The 19,390-nt window shown below is 36.4% G+C and overlaps 1 protein-coding gene across 1 annotated transcript in view; it reads left to right on the top strand.

Moving 5' to 3' along the window:
- SYNE1 (spectrin repeat containing nuclear envelope protein 1) overlaps positions 1-19,390 on the top strand; it is a 389,325-nt gene that overhangs the window by 256,796 nt on the left and 113,139 nt on the right. Inside the window, exons 89-95 of the mRNA XM_063443606.1 lie at positions 367-561; positions 4,417-4,557; positions 9,052-9,219; positions 12,945-13,106; positions 13,458-13,652; positions 15,797-15,970; positions 17,160-17,351. Coding sequence (XP_063299676.1) covers positions 367-561; positions 4,417-4,557; positions 9,052-9,219; positions 12,945-13,106; positions 13,458-13,652; positions 15,797-15,970; positions 17,160-17,351 — 1,227 coding nt within the window. The remainder of the gene's footprint in view (positions 1-366; positions 562-4,416; positions 4,558-9,051; positions 9,220-12,944; positions 13,107-13,457; positions 13,653-15,796; positions 15,971-17,159; positions 17,352-19,390) is intronic.

Here is a 19,390-nt window from a genome sequence, read left to right as displayed (position 1 = left end):
TGTGACATTTTTTTTTTTGGTGTTCTTAGTGTCTGATTTATTTGACAATTAAAGCCACCAGTGCTGCACACGCCTCCCTTTCTCAATCTCACGACAAGAACTCAGTGCTGCGTGGTTGCTCCGTATTGTGAGATGCAGCCTCACTTTGTTCCATTTCACAGTCAACAACATCCTGCCTCTCAGCCGTTGCTGCTGGTAGATGATGCAGGGCTTGCGAGCTGAGATTTTATTGGTTAGATGTAGCCAGCCTCTCTGCCTGCTGGAAACAGAATAACAAGCAGACTGCTCTCATGCTGCTTTCAGTCTAACACAGCATTTAAAATAATAAACATAATAATACATTTGAAAAAAAAAATGTGTTCGCAGGAGCTGGCTAAGAAAATCAAAGGTTACCAGGATCAGATAGCATCCCTGAATTCCAAATGCAAGATGCTGACAATGAAAGCCAAGCATGCGACGATGCTACTGACTGTCACTGAAGTGGAAGGGCTGACAGAGGGAATAGAAGAACTGGACTCAGAGCTCCTCCCTGCACACACAGCTCACCCATCTGTTGTTATGGTAAGGCCTGGGCTAATCGTGTCTGCTTTCCTTTGGGCTATGTTTCTTTACAGCCTAGTAGCCATAGAACAAAGCCGTTATTTCAAGTGCATGTTACAAGCTATTAAAGGACATAGCTCCTTGATTAACCCACGCAGCACCTTGGCTCCTGTTCAAATCCGTAATTTTTAATTCTAGAAAAAAAATTGTGGTCTGCTTAACAAAGCAATGGATCTTATAATTATAGTGCAATGCATGGATAATAATAATTACAGTGCATGGATGCCTGCCCTTTCTTTCCTATCCTGCGGCCTGTAGAATGAGAAGATGAGGATCCGGTAGAAAGTAGAGGATCCCTGCAATACTCACCCAGTGAACTGTAGGGTTAGAGGTATAAATGGGGCACAATTATCCCTACACTTTCACTGTGCAATAGGCAGGGGTGTTATAAATATTTCCAATTTTCCAAATTTGTGGTGCCCATACCACCTCCAGAATGTTCATGCATGTGCCTAACATTAAATTCCAGAAGGTGTCAACTTGTCAGTTCTTTCTGAGATAAAATTGCCAAGGTAATGTCGATATTTGGAAGCAATAGCACTCAAGCTACTTCTCCAATATACAGAGTCATGGCAATAACAATGTCACTCGTTATATCCACATAAGGTACAAGGTAGTAGGAAGCCACCTATCCCTGATATTGGATATTGCTCCTTCCACTGACAAGATAAAGTACAATGAGGCTCATGTGGAACTAATAGTGTTCTTAGCATCCAATCAATCTAACGCAAAGTAAAAGAAATAAAACACCTACTTCATCACTATGGCCCCAGTATATGGGAGCAAGAGGAACGTGCATTCCGTAAAGGGATACTAAGCTATTTAACCACTGCACCATCCAAACCATGCAAAGTTAGGTGATATTTCAGAAGTTTACTTACAATTTAATGAGGCAATAGAAGAGAAGCCAGTTTTTGAAAATGTTTAATCACAAACTGGTAATTGGCTTCCACTGATTCTTTGCATCATAACTACTCGTGTGGTGGTTATGTTGCTTAGAGTTCTCATTTAACTTCTTCCTGTTTTGTAGATTGTAAGCTTGTTTGAGCAGGGTCCTCATCAACCTATTGTTCCTGTAACAATTTGCAATTGTCCCATTTATTGTTACATTTGCCCCTTTTTATATTGTAAATCGCTGCAAAATAAGTTGTCGCAAAATATATGCCAAAAATAATAATAGGAAGAAATTAATTAAATTAACACTCCAACGTCATGAATATATATATTTATTTATAGTGTTATAGTGTTTCTCTGATTTTAGACTCTTGTGAAAACTAGAACATTACACTAAACCTATGTTTTATCCACCTATTTCTTGATCTCGGAGTTGCAACCACTCCTCTTGCTGCGTGATGATCCTGACAGATGATTTGGGGTCAATCCAGTGCTTCTCATGAGCAGTAGTGGAGCCCTGCTGTGAATGTGTGGGAATAAATGTGTACAGCAAATCATATACTTTTCATAGAGAAGCATTAAATACAATTAGGAAGTGCCTCTAGTGGCTGTCTGATTGACAGCCACTAGGAATGGCACTTATTTACAAATGTAAACATTGCTTTTTCGCTGAATTGGCAATGTTTATATTATTAATGGTGCAGGGATATCATCTAGGAACAAAGATTTAGTGGTTGAATTGTCCCTTTAAATACCATTCAAAGAACATTAAAACCTCAGGTCACTATGCAAATTGGCATCCATGATATGAAGATACCAAACAAGGATAACAAGCAAATTTTAACAAATATATTTTAAAGAACCAGCATCTAGAAAATATAATGTTATAGATTAATGAACTCTGCACTGATGACGTTGATTTTATAATCTGTGTACCATTAGTGGGCAATGTGTGTTGCTGGTTTGATTATTTTTGGAATATTCTTTCATATGCATGTAGCCTTAGTGTGCTTCCAGTGCCCCTCTCTCACACCTGGGCTTTAGGCAGCTGCTTAGTGTCATCTTACCATTAATTCTGCACTGTGTGTACTTGTTAATGTACATGATATTGTGTACTATGCAGGGTTCCTCTGTGCTCCAGTATGAAGAATGCAGGTTGCCATAGTTGCTTACAGTCACTCACTGGTATCTGCATTGTAATGTGGAATTGCTATGGGGGATCCTGTGATAAAGCTTTATACCAGCTTGATACAAAACTGAGACTCATGACAAGTAGCATTTGTCTGTGATGGTTAGATACTCAGACAGCTAACAATTTCACTTTCTTTTTTTTTCTTCGAATTCTGCATCTCTATATATCTTGTCTTTGGGGCATAATGATGTTATTGTCAGTCCTCAAGATACATTGTTTTCCTTAAGGGGTATACATTAGGAAATAGTTGAGTTCCATAGAAATAAATCTCTATGTACTATGCTGCTCTTATATTATATTCATGCTTTTATTTAAAACATTAATACCCTATGCATTGCAGTCTGCTTGACCCATTATGCCCATGGGTACATTCTTTGCATGAATCCTTCTCGTAGTTCTTCCTAATTGTGAGTTTCCTCTCTGTCGGTGTACAAATTATTTTAGTATGTTTCCTGTTATGTATGAGACATTGTATCCTGGTAACAGTTTATCAAAAGAGCAATTTTTTGAGATAATATTTAGTTCTGTGTTTCATTGCCAGCCACATAATAAAAAATATCAATGTTATATAAACACACATTAAATGATATTTAACTTATATTAAAACAAATGTTTATGGCCAACAATCATAGCTTCCTTGCAAGCATTGAAGGGTCAAGTTTATAAAAATAAACTGTGATAGCAAGTTTCCTGTCATTGTCTATTAGCAGAAACATTTGTTATATATGATTTAAAGTATGCTGTAAACATGCTTTAGTTAATTTTCTCTTTTTATGGGCCTTACAAGACCAAAGCCACCCATACACAAATCTTACTGTAGATTGGGGGTTAATTTTACACCTCATGTCTTGGTCCTGTTATGCATAATGCATGAGCTAAGGTACTGCCATTTGCAGATGCATTACAGATAATATCTGGGCCATTGGCTAGGAACTTCATCCCAAGAGCAAATTGCATGGCACATCCCACATATTTTGGCTAAAGTCCCTCCTAAAACTCCACCCTGTGTCCGATCCTAAACTCTCACATGTTCTATGAGTCATATTGTGACACAAATCTAAATCAAATAATCTTTAAATAAATTCAGATAATTATATAGAACTATAGTTATAAAAAACAAACACAATGTTCTAACCCCCTAACCCTGCTGTGTGAATTATGCAACCACAGCAAAAATGTGCAGCATTAACCCTGCACCCATTGCATTAAAACCCTGCACCTACAGCAACATCATGTACTATACTGTATAATTAACAAGTATGATTAATTAAAGTGACACTGTCACAATATTTTATAATTCAAGGTTTTGTCCCCCTTTCAATGTTAGCCCCATACTCACTATTAACCTGAAGCTCTCATAAGTTGTATCTTTTTTACTAATTACAAACTAGCATATTGAAGGGAAAAATAAAACAATCCTGTTAAGTTTTACTATTTAGTTATGTCATATAATATTGGCAATGGATGGCAATTAAACTGGAGTTTAGTCATACAGGTGATAGAAAGTTTTTGAACTTAGACTGTGATATTTTTTTCCCTTGGTAATATAAAGACTATAAAATGTTATTTGGTGTGAGTAAAATTCATAGGGGTTTGTGCCTCAGTGTGCATGCTATGATAGGTGTGTTCAATGTTTGTGTACACTGTACTGTATAAATTTTCTCAATTCTCACCGGTATCCTTGCTATCCTTTGGGGTTCTTCCGATGTCCTCCTGTGACCGCTGGTCAGATGACCGCTGGTCGCTGTCACACTCTACTGTCACCGGTCACTGAGGAATCAGGGGAGGAGGGAAGCAACAGTGAGATTTCCTCTCCACCAGCCTGTCGTTCTCCTTCACCTGTGGCTAATACAGATGCTTCTGTTAACCAGGTATCTCTAAGCTCTACCTCTTGTCTTCTCACAAGGAAATGCAATTACTCCATTTTTTGTTCTCTTTAACAAGTGCATTATAATTATTTGTATACCTGGGGGATTCTCAAAGCTCGGCCGTCGGTCTCGGGGTTTTACTCCACCGATAAATTGGTCAACCTCATGGGAACAGTGTCATTTTTATTTTGTATTTTTATTTTATGATAATTGAGCCTTCCAGTTTGGTATTTTATGTAGATCCTTAAATCAATCTATTCTATAACTATAAATGAAAGTTCTAAGTTAGATCAGTGATGGCTAGTCTTGGCACCCAAGATGTTTGAGAACTACATTGTCCATGATACTCAGCCAATCATAATGAATAACTAGCCATATCTATGACTACGATTATCCTTTTCTAGTTCTTTATACATTTCACTAGATATAACTATTAATTGTGTTCTATGATTACTATCCTAAATATCACTACAGGGGCAGAAATGTAACATAAAAAATGGGAATGGTCCTCTGGTAATATCTTAATTATTATTCTGTAGAGCATGTCTTAGCCAGTGCCCAAACTAATCATAATAGAATGACTAATGTGCATGAATTAAAGTGTATGTATATATATATAATTATATATATATATATATATATATATATATATATATATATATATATATATATATATATATATATATATTTGTAGTCGGGCATAAAAGCCATAATGAGAGCATATTAGAAGTAGGTATGACATGAAGTAATATGAAAAAGTCAGTTGTGGTGTGCCGAAACCGACGATGCGGTGGGCCTGTAATAAGATGGCCCAATCTAGGTAATGATATGAGTAAAAGGACTGGTGGGAGGGGCAAATCGCCAGACTAAAAATGATAATGGGGAGAGGTCTGGCGTCCTTAAGAAGGGAAACCAAGCCCCTCCCACAACTACAGGCCCAGCCTTATATATATCCCGCTGAAACTTGGGAAATAACAGCAGCATAAAATCATTGTGAAATAAAGAATTTGAGATTTTCAAATGTGAAATCACAGTCTTTAATTGAATCCAGAAAACATGATGATAATGTTTCAACCACACCATTTGGTGTGTGGTTTATATCATATTTGATAAAGGCCACATGGTGTAGTCGAAATGTTATCATCATGTATTCTAACTTCAATTAAATACTGTGATTTCACATTTGAAGAGATGGGATCCTTTATTTCTACATAGAATCTACAAGGGATTTGTCCACCCTGGGTCCATAATTACAGCACTGGGAGTTTATTAGAATTTATGGAAGTGTAAGTCTCTATCTTGTGAAGCAGCATAAAATAAGACAGGCCATCGAGAGCTACTGTGATACAAAAATACTTTAGTCCATTTGCTTTTTCTTAAAACTGCATTACTTTATATGACTACTATCTTGCTAATTCATGCCAATTGGTTGGTTCTTTCTAATCTTCCCCATCTGCTTTTCATACAAATGTTATTGGAGAAGCACACTCCAATCCATATTATCAATTTAACCGCAGACTAAACTTTGCCTGCCACCCCAGCTTTTTACCAGCAAAATGCATTTAAATATTGGACTATTATTTTTTTTACCCCTTATAGATATTGAATAAGTGAACAATCTTTGCACAAGGCATGTAAGACTAGGACACGTTTTACGCTGCTCACTCTAGTACTCTTCACTACCTGTTTATTAAATTACATAGAAGTAACATTTTTTAACTTGTTAGGAAAATTAAGACCAAAATCTAGGCAAAATACAGATGAAGAGAACAGCGCACAAAAGAAATGTTTTAAATCTTACACAATTACTTAAAGTCATCTATCTTAGCAAACAAATATGGCCATACCGTGGTAAGCCCACCACTTTGTCAAAGTGATATTAGTGGATTCTACTATAGTTTTAACATGGGATGCTAACTCCATTACTCATTGCTTAGACTGCTCCTAGATACTCTCCTCAAATGTATGCTTTCCTTTGATTATTTCTAAGGGGGCACCAGTAGTGGAGGGACTTTTTTTATGGGCTTTTTTTTTTTCGATCATAGCATTTTGTACAGTTTGTATATTTTATAATGCGAAACAAAAAATGGAGTGGTGCATTTTACTAGGGAAGATATTTTTTTTTTCTGCTAGTGTACTTGTTTGTTTATATATGTGTTATGTGTTTGATCTTGTACTGTGACACTGTGGTCGGTGTTTATTTTTAATATGACGCCAACTTCACCTTTTTAAAGGTGAGCATTGATTCAGGAAACTATAATTCCTCCAAACGTGAAGAACTTGTATCTCTCCTATTGTACCAGCAATAAGGTAGTGAAAGAATTTTGGAATAAATCTAAACATGTGATGGCATTGATCCCATTAACTAATTGCAAGGAAGGTTCAGAATAACAATGATGATTTAAGATGTACACTCGGATTGTGTATATGCAGAAACATAATATATTATGCATATCTTAAAAGATCTGTATTAGCATCATAGCTTGTACCACTATCCTTAATGTGGAACATTATCAAGGCACAGCTGATATTTTGTAAAATGCATTAGTAGTCCTCAGAATTTCTTCAGATTCCTGTGATGCAAGTATAACAAAAAGGACACAATGTACACAAACGCTAAAACTAAAAGGATAATACAACAGATGTAGTGAACTAGCAAAGTAGCATGTCACTTTTTTATGTTGTGACTATTACAGTATGTATTGTTTGTGTATTTTTTTTTACATTTGTGTAGCGCTGTCCCATTTTTCTCTGCAGATATAGTGAAGTACAGATCTAGTGAATACTGCTGTAATCCATTGATTCAGGAGAGAGATCTAATAATCATAACACTCCTGGCTTATTTACTAAAGTGTGAATTCAAAGTGGATTTCAGATTTAAGGTCAGAGTAGACAAACTGAAAGCATATCTAACAAACAAAACTTTCCAGCTCGACTACTTTGACCCTTACATTTGAAATTCACTTTAAATTCACTGTTGAAGCAATTATGTTTAAATTTTAATTTAAAAAAATCCTGATATACAGGTCCTTCATGACTTACTTGAAATGCAGAGTTGCACAAAATGTCTGAGACTCTAATTTACAAACACTATGTTATCCAGTTAGGGAAGGAAACCCACAATGTTACATGTTGTTTTAGCCAATACCATTTGTGTTCCTCTGTGCAACTGCATTTCAGATTAAACTGTGTTCATCTTTCTAACTGTTAGTAAATGTATTTAGCAGCACGATGACCTGAATAGTTACAGTAATTGTACAAAAATGCAGCTCTAGTCTAGATAACAGCATTGTCTGATGTACAGGCATGGAAATCTGCAAACATTCTTTCAGGCAAAAAAGTTTGTCAAAACATGTCCACCTCCCCATGTCCTTTGTGGTCATGTGAGGGAGCATTGACTAGGTCATAGCTGGCACCTCCTCATGAAGCTCATTGTAGGTATCCCCAGGATATTATTTTTGTTTATGTTTATTGTGTGTCTTTGTTTGGAATGGCCTTGCAAGAAATTTTAGTCCCCGCCTTAACAATAATGTACATAATAAATAAATGTTATTATTAAACAAATAATCAACAGGATAATTCATTATTTGACCTCAGAAGTATTTTTTGACAGTAATGACATGGTTCCTTAGTAAATAGGCATGCTGTTTTCTTGGTGGGAGATGATATATGGTAAACATTTTGGGTGGGAATTTACCAAGGCAAAAACAAGTGCTATTCTGGAAAAATAGCTAAGTAAAAGGCAATTACACTTTTCAACATATAATATTTGCACCCAGAATAGTCCATGTTTGCCTTAATACATCTCTCCTCCATTTTGTTACATTCAGTGTGGCACTCACATACAATGTCTTCATGTTGCAGCTCTTTAACACAATTTAGTCAACTTGCAATATGTTGCAATTATTACCTTATTATATATTGATACTTTTCCAGTAGTCTCTGACATATAGAAGGCTCACTGAATTTTATATTTTCAAGAACAATGTATTTAAAATGTATTGTCAACTGAACAATCTTAGTTGATGCTCTCACATGACGATCAGTCAGTTTTTCAGTGTGGAGGCGGCCATCTTGTCATTGCATCTCAGGTAATTACCTACTTGGCTACGCTTTGTTACCTCACAGTTTCTGGGAAGTCCTGGGTGTATTTTGGAGTGGTTTGAAATGGCTACTCGATATCTGTGATTAGATTATAGGAGACTCAGCATGAAACTTGTAAGATTGTTCTTGCAGAGTTATGTTTTTTTTTCATATACTATTTTTATTTTAACAAGATGGCATACAGCTTTTGTATCTCACTTTTGTACCTGAGTGCCAGGATATATATTTTTTGCCTCTATCTTGATATACAGCAGCAATATTAAACGAAAACCTTTAGAATATCGTTTATTTATTTCTCTAGGCCTATATTGGTCGACAGCCCTTTAAGTAGCAGTGTGCATGCTTTAGGTATGTTTTATGTTGAAAGTACTATGTTGTGCTTCATGCTCTTAGGACATTGCTTATTACCAGGCCTTATCTGCTGAACAGTTGCAGACAGATGCTGCCAAGATCCAACCCAACATATCCTCTCCACAAGAACACTATGAGCCAGGACTGGAGTCAGCCGCCAATTCTAAACTGGATGATCTGCAGCGTTCATGGGAAACATTAAAGAATGTGGTGAGATTTCATTATTTTTATTAGAACAAGTAAGATATGATTGTTATCTTCTATGAACTTAGCAACTAGTTAGTAGTGTGAAAACAGTTGTTATTTACTTTAAAAAAAATGGAATTTCCAGATGTTAATAACCCTCCCTACATGCACCTTGGTAACCCACCCTGCTTCCTCTCCTACAACTGTGTCATACAAAAACTAACCCTTCATGGTAAACTATTCTAGTAAACCACTTTTTCATACATGAAATGTATCCTACTCTTTCCTCCTCTTCCACTTTACCCCACTACCTCTGGAATGTAAGCTCATTTGAGCCCTCACCCTCTTTTTCTCTATGTCCAGCTCGTCTGCAAATACATGTCTGTTAGTCCACCTGTTTTACAGCTTTGCCGAATTTGTTGTTGCTTAATAAATAATAATACTAATAATGTTCTCTTAATACATGTAAATGCAATAAGAAGTGGGTGTTGTAGACTTTTCTGATCCATAAAGCACATTTTTATTCTTATAAGGCTTATATGTTTGGCTATCCTATTACAATGGTTCCCGAAAACAGGCCTCAAGGCTCATCAAAATCCCAGGATTTAGGCATTTTTTGAATTCTGTTCCAGTGGAATACTGTCAAAACCTGGACCATTAGTGTGATTTGAGAACCTCTGTCTGATGGAATATAGACAATTCCTTCCATTGGCAACGTACAGGGCTGGATTAAGACAAACAACAATATACAGGTAGCGCCAAGAAAAATACTCCAAACACAATAGTATAAAAAGTTAAGAGCAATGAGAGCAATAAAAAATACACAGGACATAAAAAGAGCTTTCAATAAAACTTGAAACAATAAAAAATACCAAATGGTACGGCACAGTCTCAAAAGTGGCAATAGATCTTCTTGTACTGGTATGGGACTTTTTTGGTAGCTTCGCTTAATAGCAGTATATGAAAAGGAAGCAAAAACAGAGGCAACCCAATAGTGCAAAATGGTATGACATAGTAGGACAAAGGACACTTAGATAAGATGTCAACTCACATATGGTAGCGCTATAACCATCTCTAGGTAAAACAGCATGCAGTGGTATACAATCCCCACTTGCAGAACCCTCTGGTTTTGGTACACAGAAAAATGGTAGTAAATAACATCTACCATATGTGAGTTGACATCTTATCTAAGTGTTGTTTGTCCTACTACATACAACCATATTGCACTATTGGTTTGCCTCTGTTTTTGCTTCCTTTTCATACACTGCTATTAAGCGTAGTTACCAAAAAAAAGTCCCATACCAGTACTAGAAGATCTATTGCCACCTTTGAGACTGTGCCATACCATTTGGTATTTTTTATTCTGTCAAATTTTAGTGTGGACTATTTTTATATCGTGTGTTTTTTATTGCTCTTATTGATTTTATTGCTCTTATTATATACTATTGTGTTTGGAGTATTTTTCTTGGGCTACCTGTATATTGTTATTTGACTTGTTCTAGTTTTCTTGGGGGTTGGAGGGATTCCCCTATTATCAGGTTTGCTGCCTCCAGTCCTAGTGTTCTTAGTTTGTTTAGCGCTGCTCTATTCCTTGTTCAGGGCTGGATTAAAAGTCTGTTGGGCTATCAATTGCAATGGGCCACAAATTAATCACCTTCTCGAGACAGTTCCCTGAAACCCTCGGGACTCATTTGTCTCCTCCTCTCCTTCCCTGGTATGCAGCCTGGGACAGAGAAAAAAAGTAGATGTAGTGAGTCTAGAATTAATGGGACACTCCACACTGTTAGAGAGTCTGAAAAACCAAGAGCATTTGCACTGTGCGCAAAGTTATCTTTATCTTAAAGGACCACTATAGGCACCCAGACCACTTCATCTCAATGAAGTGATCTGGGTGCCAGGTTCCCCTAGTTTTAACCCTGCAGCTGTAAACATAGCAGTTTCAGAGAAACTGCTATGTTCACATTGAGGGTTAATCCAGCCTCTAGTGGCTGTCTCCCTGACAGCCACTAGAGGCCGCTTCCGCGATCCGCAATGTGAATATCACATTGAGGACACGCTGACGTCCATAGAAAAACATTGAGTAATGCTTTCCTATGGGCGTTTTGAATGTGCGCACGGCTCTTTCCACGCATGCACATTCGGAGCTGACGTTGGCATGGGGAGGAGAGGACACTAGTGCCGAGGGAGCCTGCGCTGGATTAAGGTAAGTGGCTGAAGGGGTTTCAACCCCTTCAGCCCAGTGTGAGGGGGGCCCTGAGGGGGGGGGGCTAATAACCCTATAGTGCCAGAAAAACGAGTTTGTTTTCCTGGCACTATAGTGGTCCTTTAACTAATTTCATTGTAAGCCAGTCCACACTGTTTCGTTACCCTACATATCTCCTAAGTTCCATATTTAATTCCATCTGCACAAAGCAAGAGCATGAGCATGTGAAGAGGAGTTATTAAAAGTTCAATGGGTCTATTCCATGGGCATAGGACTAGAGCATCAGCCCCATTGGTTCCTATGTTAATCATGCTCTGGCAATAGAGGCAGTGGGATATTAATGCAAAATATCCTTTATTCACATTTTGGATACAGCACCATAAAGCACAGCATAGGAAAAAACACCCATTAGGGTTAGCCATCTACCAGCAGCAAAAGTAGATGGCTCCCCCCACCCCCAGCATTTGCAATCCCTCATTAACATCCATGTTTAGATGCCTTTTTATGGATACTATAGATCTGAAACATCTGCATTATCTAAAGCAGCAGCAGACTTTAGGTACCTGGAGAGACCTGATTTTTGTTCAAATGGATCAAAAATAGTTTGTCAAAAAATGGAAGAACTGCACTACTAGCTTCCTAGCACCAGAGCAAAAAGTAATGGTTACGGTGCTTTTAGTGTCTTTCTAAAATGGGTCAGTTTTGGTTCCTATCTCATATATTTAATATATGTCCTCTCTATTTCACTCAATGAAAATGGCAATTATAAAAATAAACAATGCATTTTGCGTTACAGAGACACATGTTAAATTACTAACTGATGCAGACTCTGCTCGTGTATAGTACTCATAATTCAGTGACACACACATAATTTGTAATATACTAAATAACACCCAGCACTTTGCTTTAGAATCTTTTATGTGCTTAATATGGCACAAACCTACTAGTCCCTATGTTGGGCTTAAATCTCTCTGTCCCTATCTTCTAGGAGCCTCATATCAGCAATTATACTCACAGTAATGTGTCTTTAAACTACAATAATGTCTTTAGAAATCAGGATGAGCAAATAAAATACATTGTTCTTGTTCTAAATTATATTTTAGTTGCATAAATTGTTAATAGTAAGTCACCCAACATTTCTCGGAACAGCTCTGCCACTTCCAACACCCCTAAAATTGACCCTATTTGTCAACTTGAAATGTTTGACAGTATTCTTGGACCTCTGCTTTAATTTGGAGGGTGCTGCAGCTACAATAAACCATAAATTGTGATTAGTTGTCTCTGGTGAATATGATGTGCTTCATCCAGCCATCTGGGAGCCACTGAAATTACTTGGGGAATTAGGTGTTAAGAGCCACTATCTAACCCTATAAACATATGGTAAAATAAATATTATTTATTTTGCTTTTAATTTGGATGCTGCTTTTATTTTTGTTTGCATATTGTGTGGAAGGCCCCCAAAGTGAATTATTTTATGTCTAGTTTATTCATTTTCTGATTCTTGCTTTCTGTTTTCAAGATATTAATTCTAAATTTCTCTGTTTAGATCAGTGAAAAACAGCGCACGTTGTATGAAGCACTTGAACGACAGCAGAGATACCAAGATTCTCTACAATCCATTTCAACAAAAATGGAAGCCATTGAGGTGAAACTGAATGAGAGTTTGGAACCCACTAAGACTCCAGAGAGCCAGATGGCTGAACACCAGGTGAGAGGAATTGTGTATTTTTGTTCCGTTCTTTGGTAATCTGTTATACCATGATTCCAAGTTTGCAATATGCTTTATGGTATATACATTGCTATATGATTTGTACATGTATACATTTTTTATTTAATTACCATTTAGTATAAGCAATTTCCATTTTTAAAGACAAGCTTTCATGATACGGCACCATATTTAATGAAGTCCATTTACATTTTTCTTCTATAAATTATACACAAAACGAAAAAGTCTAAAACTAGTTGGGGCATTTTTGCAATGGACTACAACTTTTGTTTTAAAGACAAATCAGACACTGATACTTTTTTCCACTAATCGGATATATTTACTCTGTTCTAGGCTTTGATGGATGAAATCTTAATGCTACAAGAAGAGATCAGCAAACTTCAGGCATCCTTTGCTGATGAGCTGGTGTCAGAATCTCTAGACTCTGATGCTGCAGATCAGCTTGCTCTGCAATCTACCCTCACTGTCTTGGCAGAAAGAATGGCCACCATCAGAATGAAAGCCTCAGGGAAGCGTCAACTACTAGAGGTACAAGAATTTTTAACATATTTTTTTTAACTATATTTTTAACTGTCACTTCCTAAGATTGTCCATATTCTGTTAACTTATTCATATATTTAAAGGAACACTATAGCGTTAGGAATACAGATATGTAGTATCTGTGCCATGTTTGACCATATAAGTCCCCGGCCCCCACATGTAGGGAGTGAAAAAGGCGATTTTATTTACCTTTTATTCTTGCACTGCCTCTCTCCCTGCTGCCTTCCTGCCTCCTTGGCTGAGATCATCGAGATAGTAAAGCATTGGGAGTCTAGAGCGCATGCATGGCAAAAAGCTGTGCTGTACCAATCAGATGGTCTCTATGACGCCTTTGATTGAAGGCAGAGTTTTACTCTGCTTTTTCATCGGAATCAGAAGTGCCTGTCCAAGTGACAGCCACTAGACTAGAGGATTAAAACAAGAGGTGTCTTTGAGATGAAGTGGTATGTGTGCCTGTAGTGTCCCTTCAACAAAAAATAATTTGTGAGATGTGAAAAATAAAATTAAATGTAGAAATCCATATATTGTTATCCTGAGTTATTCCTGTCAATTATTGGTATAAACTCTGTCCTTTGCACAAGGCAGTCAGCACAGAGAGAGCATACAGAGGAAAGGAGACATGAAACACTGTTTCTCCTTACCCATTTCATTCGCAGTGTTTGCCCAGACTTTGTCTCGTCTGAATTAAAATCTTATAATTTGCTAAATCCTTAAAAATTTGTTATAAGATAATGGAGTATCTCATGAAAAATGCTTAACACAAGTGATATCAATGTATTATTTAATAGTGTAAATCCCAGAAAAGGGACAGTTCCCCTTTAAAACCTTCCTTAAAACCTTAAAACATGGTTTGCTGAAACACTGAATTATAATGAAATTAAAATCAAAGCACAAAATGTAGACTAAAGTGTAACATATTCAGCCTCACCTTGCGGAATTTGCGCCCAGCGGCCGTGCGTTTGTGTGCCTGACTCCTGCAACATGTTGAAGGACACCGGCCACTCTGGATCCACGCCAAATTATAGCCCCACGTCCGCCCACATTGATGACGACGTCGGCATGCGCGCATGTTCCTGTGTCAAAGGCCGATTTTCGGCCAATCAGAGCTTTAAAATATTTAAACTCCTTATGCCTTTTCATCCTTGCCCTGTCGTGGTTTCCCTAGTGGTTGTCCAAGATTGTGTTTCTGAATGTTTATTTCTGGGTATTGACTTTGGCTTCGCTTTATTCTGGTATCCCTGACTGGCTTTCCCTTATTGTTGTGTCTCTTTCTGTATCCCTGACCTCGGCTAGTATTCTGACTATTCTCTGGTACATTTAGTCCGGCCATTCTAAGGCCCGGTAACACGTTACCTTTTAGTCCTAGGTGTGACACAATTCTACGTGTTGGCTCAACTAGCAATCCTGACATAAAGTAGCTAAACTGTGTTTAACCCCTTAAGGACCAAACTTCTGGAATAAAAGGGAATCATGACATGTCACACACGTCATGTGTCCTTAAGGGGTTAAGAAATGTATCCAAATAAACAGTTTTTATCTAAATGTGATTCCAGTTTCATGTAATGTATTGTCTAGTGAAAAAACCCTATATGTGTTTCTTGTTCTATCCTACTATAGAAAATACTTCTGCTATTTTTGCAAGGTTTTGTTGAAAAAACTATGCAGTTAGTTGCAAATGCACGAACCCCACATTACTTCCTGTTTATATAACACAAAAAATGTGTCCTCTCACTCATGTAGTTCTTGTGAGATGTCTGAATTGCTTGGGGTGGGTCCTAAGCAAAGCACGAATCCATCATCTTTGAGATTTTTGTTAGCAGTATATGCTATTGCTTTTTTTCTGGATTGATTTGACTTTACACTGAAAATTACAGTCTTATCAACACTTAATATTTTACATTAAATTAGGTTATGTTTGGCTAAATAGACATACAATACACTGTAAATACATGTATTCATGTAACATGTATTTCACCAATCTCCTAATTTTTAAAGCAAACCAAATTTTCCATTTTAACAATTTTGGGTAAAATTTGTCATTTCCTGGTGAATTCATGATACGTTCAGATAAATGATGAAATCCAACAATTCTTTTCTTGCTAATTATTATTTTATATAAAACATATCATTAGGAAAAGCTGAATGAGCAACTGGAAGAGCAAAGACATGAACAAGCTCTTCAGAGGTACCGCAGCGAAGCTGATGAACTTGATCACTGGTTATTGAGTGCAAGAACTACACTGGACAATGTACTGCGATCCTTTGAAAAGCCACTGGACATGGAAGCTCAGCTGACTGATTGCCAGGTAGGTACTTACCTTTCCTGCCTCTGACAGATTACAGATTTAGTCGGTGATGGCTAACCTTGCAGTTCAATTGAATGTGATGGTCATCCAGGAATTATACATCACAAACATTGTTATCCAATTTAGTGTTTGTTAGCATCATTATAATCCTCCTGTTATTTAATATAAACGCGTTTGCCTAACCTCCACCTAGAGGCATTATAATATTGCTAATAATAATAATAGTAATAATAATAACAATAACATCAATGGTAACAGTAAAAATGTGATAATACACAAAATGATTACTTTTGTGCAGTTTACTGCTGTTTCTAAATATGCTCTAGATCTTAGCTCCTAAAATGAAATTCCAGAATATCAGACTTTATTTGTTTCTTTATGAATAATGTTATATGAGAAGTGTCCGAAGATTAGATCCTGCCATTCCTCACCAGCTGTGATATCTCAGTAATGTGGTTTAATATTTACCTGTATGTATTTGGAATTTTTAGTTTGCAGATTCTCATCTCAAGTCTTTTAGTGGGGCAATAGAGCCTTATTTGATGGGCAAATATTCAGCAATAATCATATGATTATTGCTAAGTTAATTGATTGAACTGGTGAATATAGCCTAGCACCACTACAACTGAACTGATTTTAAAATATCAGCTTAAACAAACATTTGAGCTTTGCAAAACATTTCATTGCATTTGTTAATGACATTTATGGTACTGTGTTTATATAATATTGCATAAAGTTACAAATCACAATGCCAGTTCACTAAAGGATACCAGCCTTAGATCTGTTTATACAGGTCAGTCTGTAAAGAGGATTAAACAGATATACTTAGAACCATTCAGAAACCTTTGAAAACCAACAGCTTATCAGTACTGCACATGGTTTATGTGTAGTCAGAAGGAAGATACAGTGATAGTAGCTGTTATGGACTAAAGAACATTGGACTTAAATTGATGCCACACTTGAAGACAAGTAGACCAGACAGTTGACCACTTGGAGAAAAGATTACAGATTTAATTTCAGAGACATGTCTTCACATGTTTCAATTGCTGGATGGATTTTCATTGAAAAAACAACGCTTCCTTTTTTTATTGTGACAGTGGCATAGTCTTTGGCACGCGAGTGTCCACTTTACCAAGGTGCCTTGCTTCATAAAATGTTTGAATTTGCTTCTCTGTTTTCACTGCTACAGAATATGCTGCTTGAAATCGAACAGAAGGTTGTGACACTGTCAGAGCTCTCGGTCCACAGTGAGAACTTGTTAATGGAAGGGAAGTCCCACACCAAGGACGAGGCTGCACAGCTAGCTGTGAAACTTAGGACTCTCAAGGGAAGTCTTCTGGAACTGCAGAGGGTTCTTCAAGACAAGCAGATAAGTATCCAGGTAATGGAAACCTTGTCTTTACTTCTTTCAATTAATATTAAGATCTGTACATACAGCACACTCAAAGTGTGTGTTTGCTGTTAAAGGCAAATGTGTGAAATGTAGCAATATATAAATAAATATATAGTATGATATTTGACAGGTTTTTGGACTCAGTTGTGGATTTTTTTTGTGTTCTAGTTTCCCAAATTGTATTCAGTATTTATCTGAGTTAAGAGTATTTTAGAGCTGGTTTTTAATCCTTTTATTGGCTTACAGAATCTACCTTTGACTTAACTGTTAAATACAGCAAACGTACTAAAGCATGGCTATGCTGTCCCATGCCATGAGTCATGCCATCTTTATATATTCAAAAGTGCTTACAGTCCCGAAAAGAAAAGCTTTCCATTCAAATGCATGCAGTTGTTTTGAGAATACATTATAAACGCCTTAGAAAATCAAGGTTCAACTCAGACATTGAAATGGCTGATACTATTTATTTTCATATATAATAATGGATTGCAACATCTCACTTGACAAATAAAGTGTTATTAACATCAGGACTACATGAGTGCTACCAGTTTTCATTTTACAGAGTGAGGGTTAGTTGCTAAACATGGCACCGTACAGAGCAGACCCAATGCCAGCTCGGGACCTGTACAGTCATTTAGGATACTAACCCTCTGTCTATATATGGCCGTGGTTGACTGCATGCTCCACAAGTCCCCACAGAGTCCCAATGCCGCAGGAATCACTAGTAATGTAGAACTTAAAATAAAAGGTTGAGCATGGCATCATAAAATAGCGGCTCTATAAATCTTCTTGCTCGTGTTTTTGTGTCATGTTTTTTTCTGGTATGAAAACTTGTCTAGTTTGAAAAGAAACACCCTAAAGGGTCTAATGTAGACAAAATGACATTACCGTGGCCAACCTTTAAAATGGAATAGTAGATAATGTCATCTTAAATCTCTTAAAAAAGGTAAAGATAAAAAATGCATTTATCCAGATTACCAAAAAAATGCTTACCTCTATCCTTGGTTTTGAATTTCAAAGTAATGTGAATTATTTCCCATGTTGTCTATTTTTTGGCCTATATCTTGCAAGTTGATTATTATTGGCATCACAACTAGCTGTTTCATGTATAAAATACATAATTTAGTCCTAATATCTTGAACCACATTAAAATATTGTGATGGTGCTTAAAGAACATCAAAGTTAGGCTTTGATTTTGTACATGCTGTTCAACTGATTTTCATATTTTTGGATAAATGTTTACAATTATATTTACAGAATATCAAAAACTGTATCGTATATAAATGTATAAAAAAATATAAAAAAAGCAAATATTTTTCAAAATATTAAATCATTTTAAACATTGATCTAAAAATACTAAATTATTTAAAAAGCTTATTCAACAATATATAACATTGTTTTTTTTTTTAATTTATTTTTTGCTTTTTTCTGTAACAGTACATGTCTTGTTTATTCCATAGGCTAAACTAGCATGGGGAGAGATGAAAGCCCACAAGAAAGCAGAACATGTAATATGTCTGTTTTTTGGTTTGGGGTGTGCTTGCTATACATGTGATGTTTCTTCTACTATTTTGCAAGAGTGTGCTGTCCTTGCCTTTATTAATAGCATTTCTCTTATGAACTTTCTGAAATATTCTAGATCATTTTCATATAACACGAATATTTTCGCTTTGATTTTAAGGACAACTTTAGTAAAATGCATTCACATTTCTGTACAGTTCTATTGTTTCAAGCTGGGTATATGTAGATCCATTTCACATTTAACTTACTGGAATATCATCCAGTAAGTCTGTACAGCAAACAGAATGACTGTACTATGGAGTTGTATGTTTGTTGTTAGTATGTTATCTGTTTTTCTGTAAGATGCGGCAGACACAAGTTATGTGACTGTTTTAAAAAAAAAAAAAAAACTCTTACATTTTTCTCCAAAGCCAATTTTACTTCTTGATGTATAAAGCTCTTGATGTATAAAGGCATACGATCATTTAAATCATGCTATATTAGTTGTAGCATGCAATAAAGGGCCT

Source organism: Pelobates fuscus, chromosome 2, assembly GCF_036172605.1.
Source record: "Pelobates fuscus isolate aPelFus1 chromosome 2, aPelFus1.pri, whole genome shotgun sequence".
NCBI classification, from domain to species: domain Eukaryota; kingdom Metazoa; phylum Chordata; class Amphibia; order Anura; family Pelobatidae; genus Pelobates; species Pelobates fuscus.
Note: the sequence above shows the minus strand (reverse complement) of the source record. Positions and strands in the feature narration are given on the sequence as shown.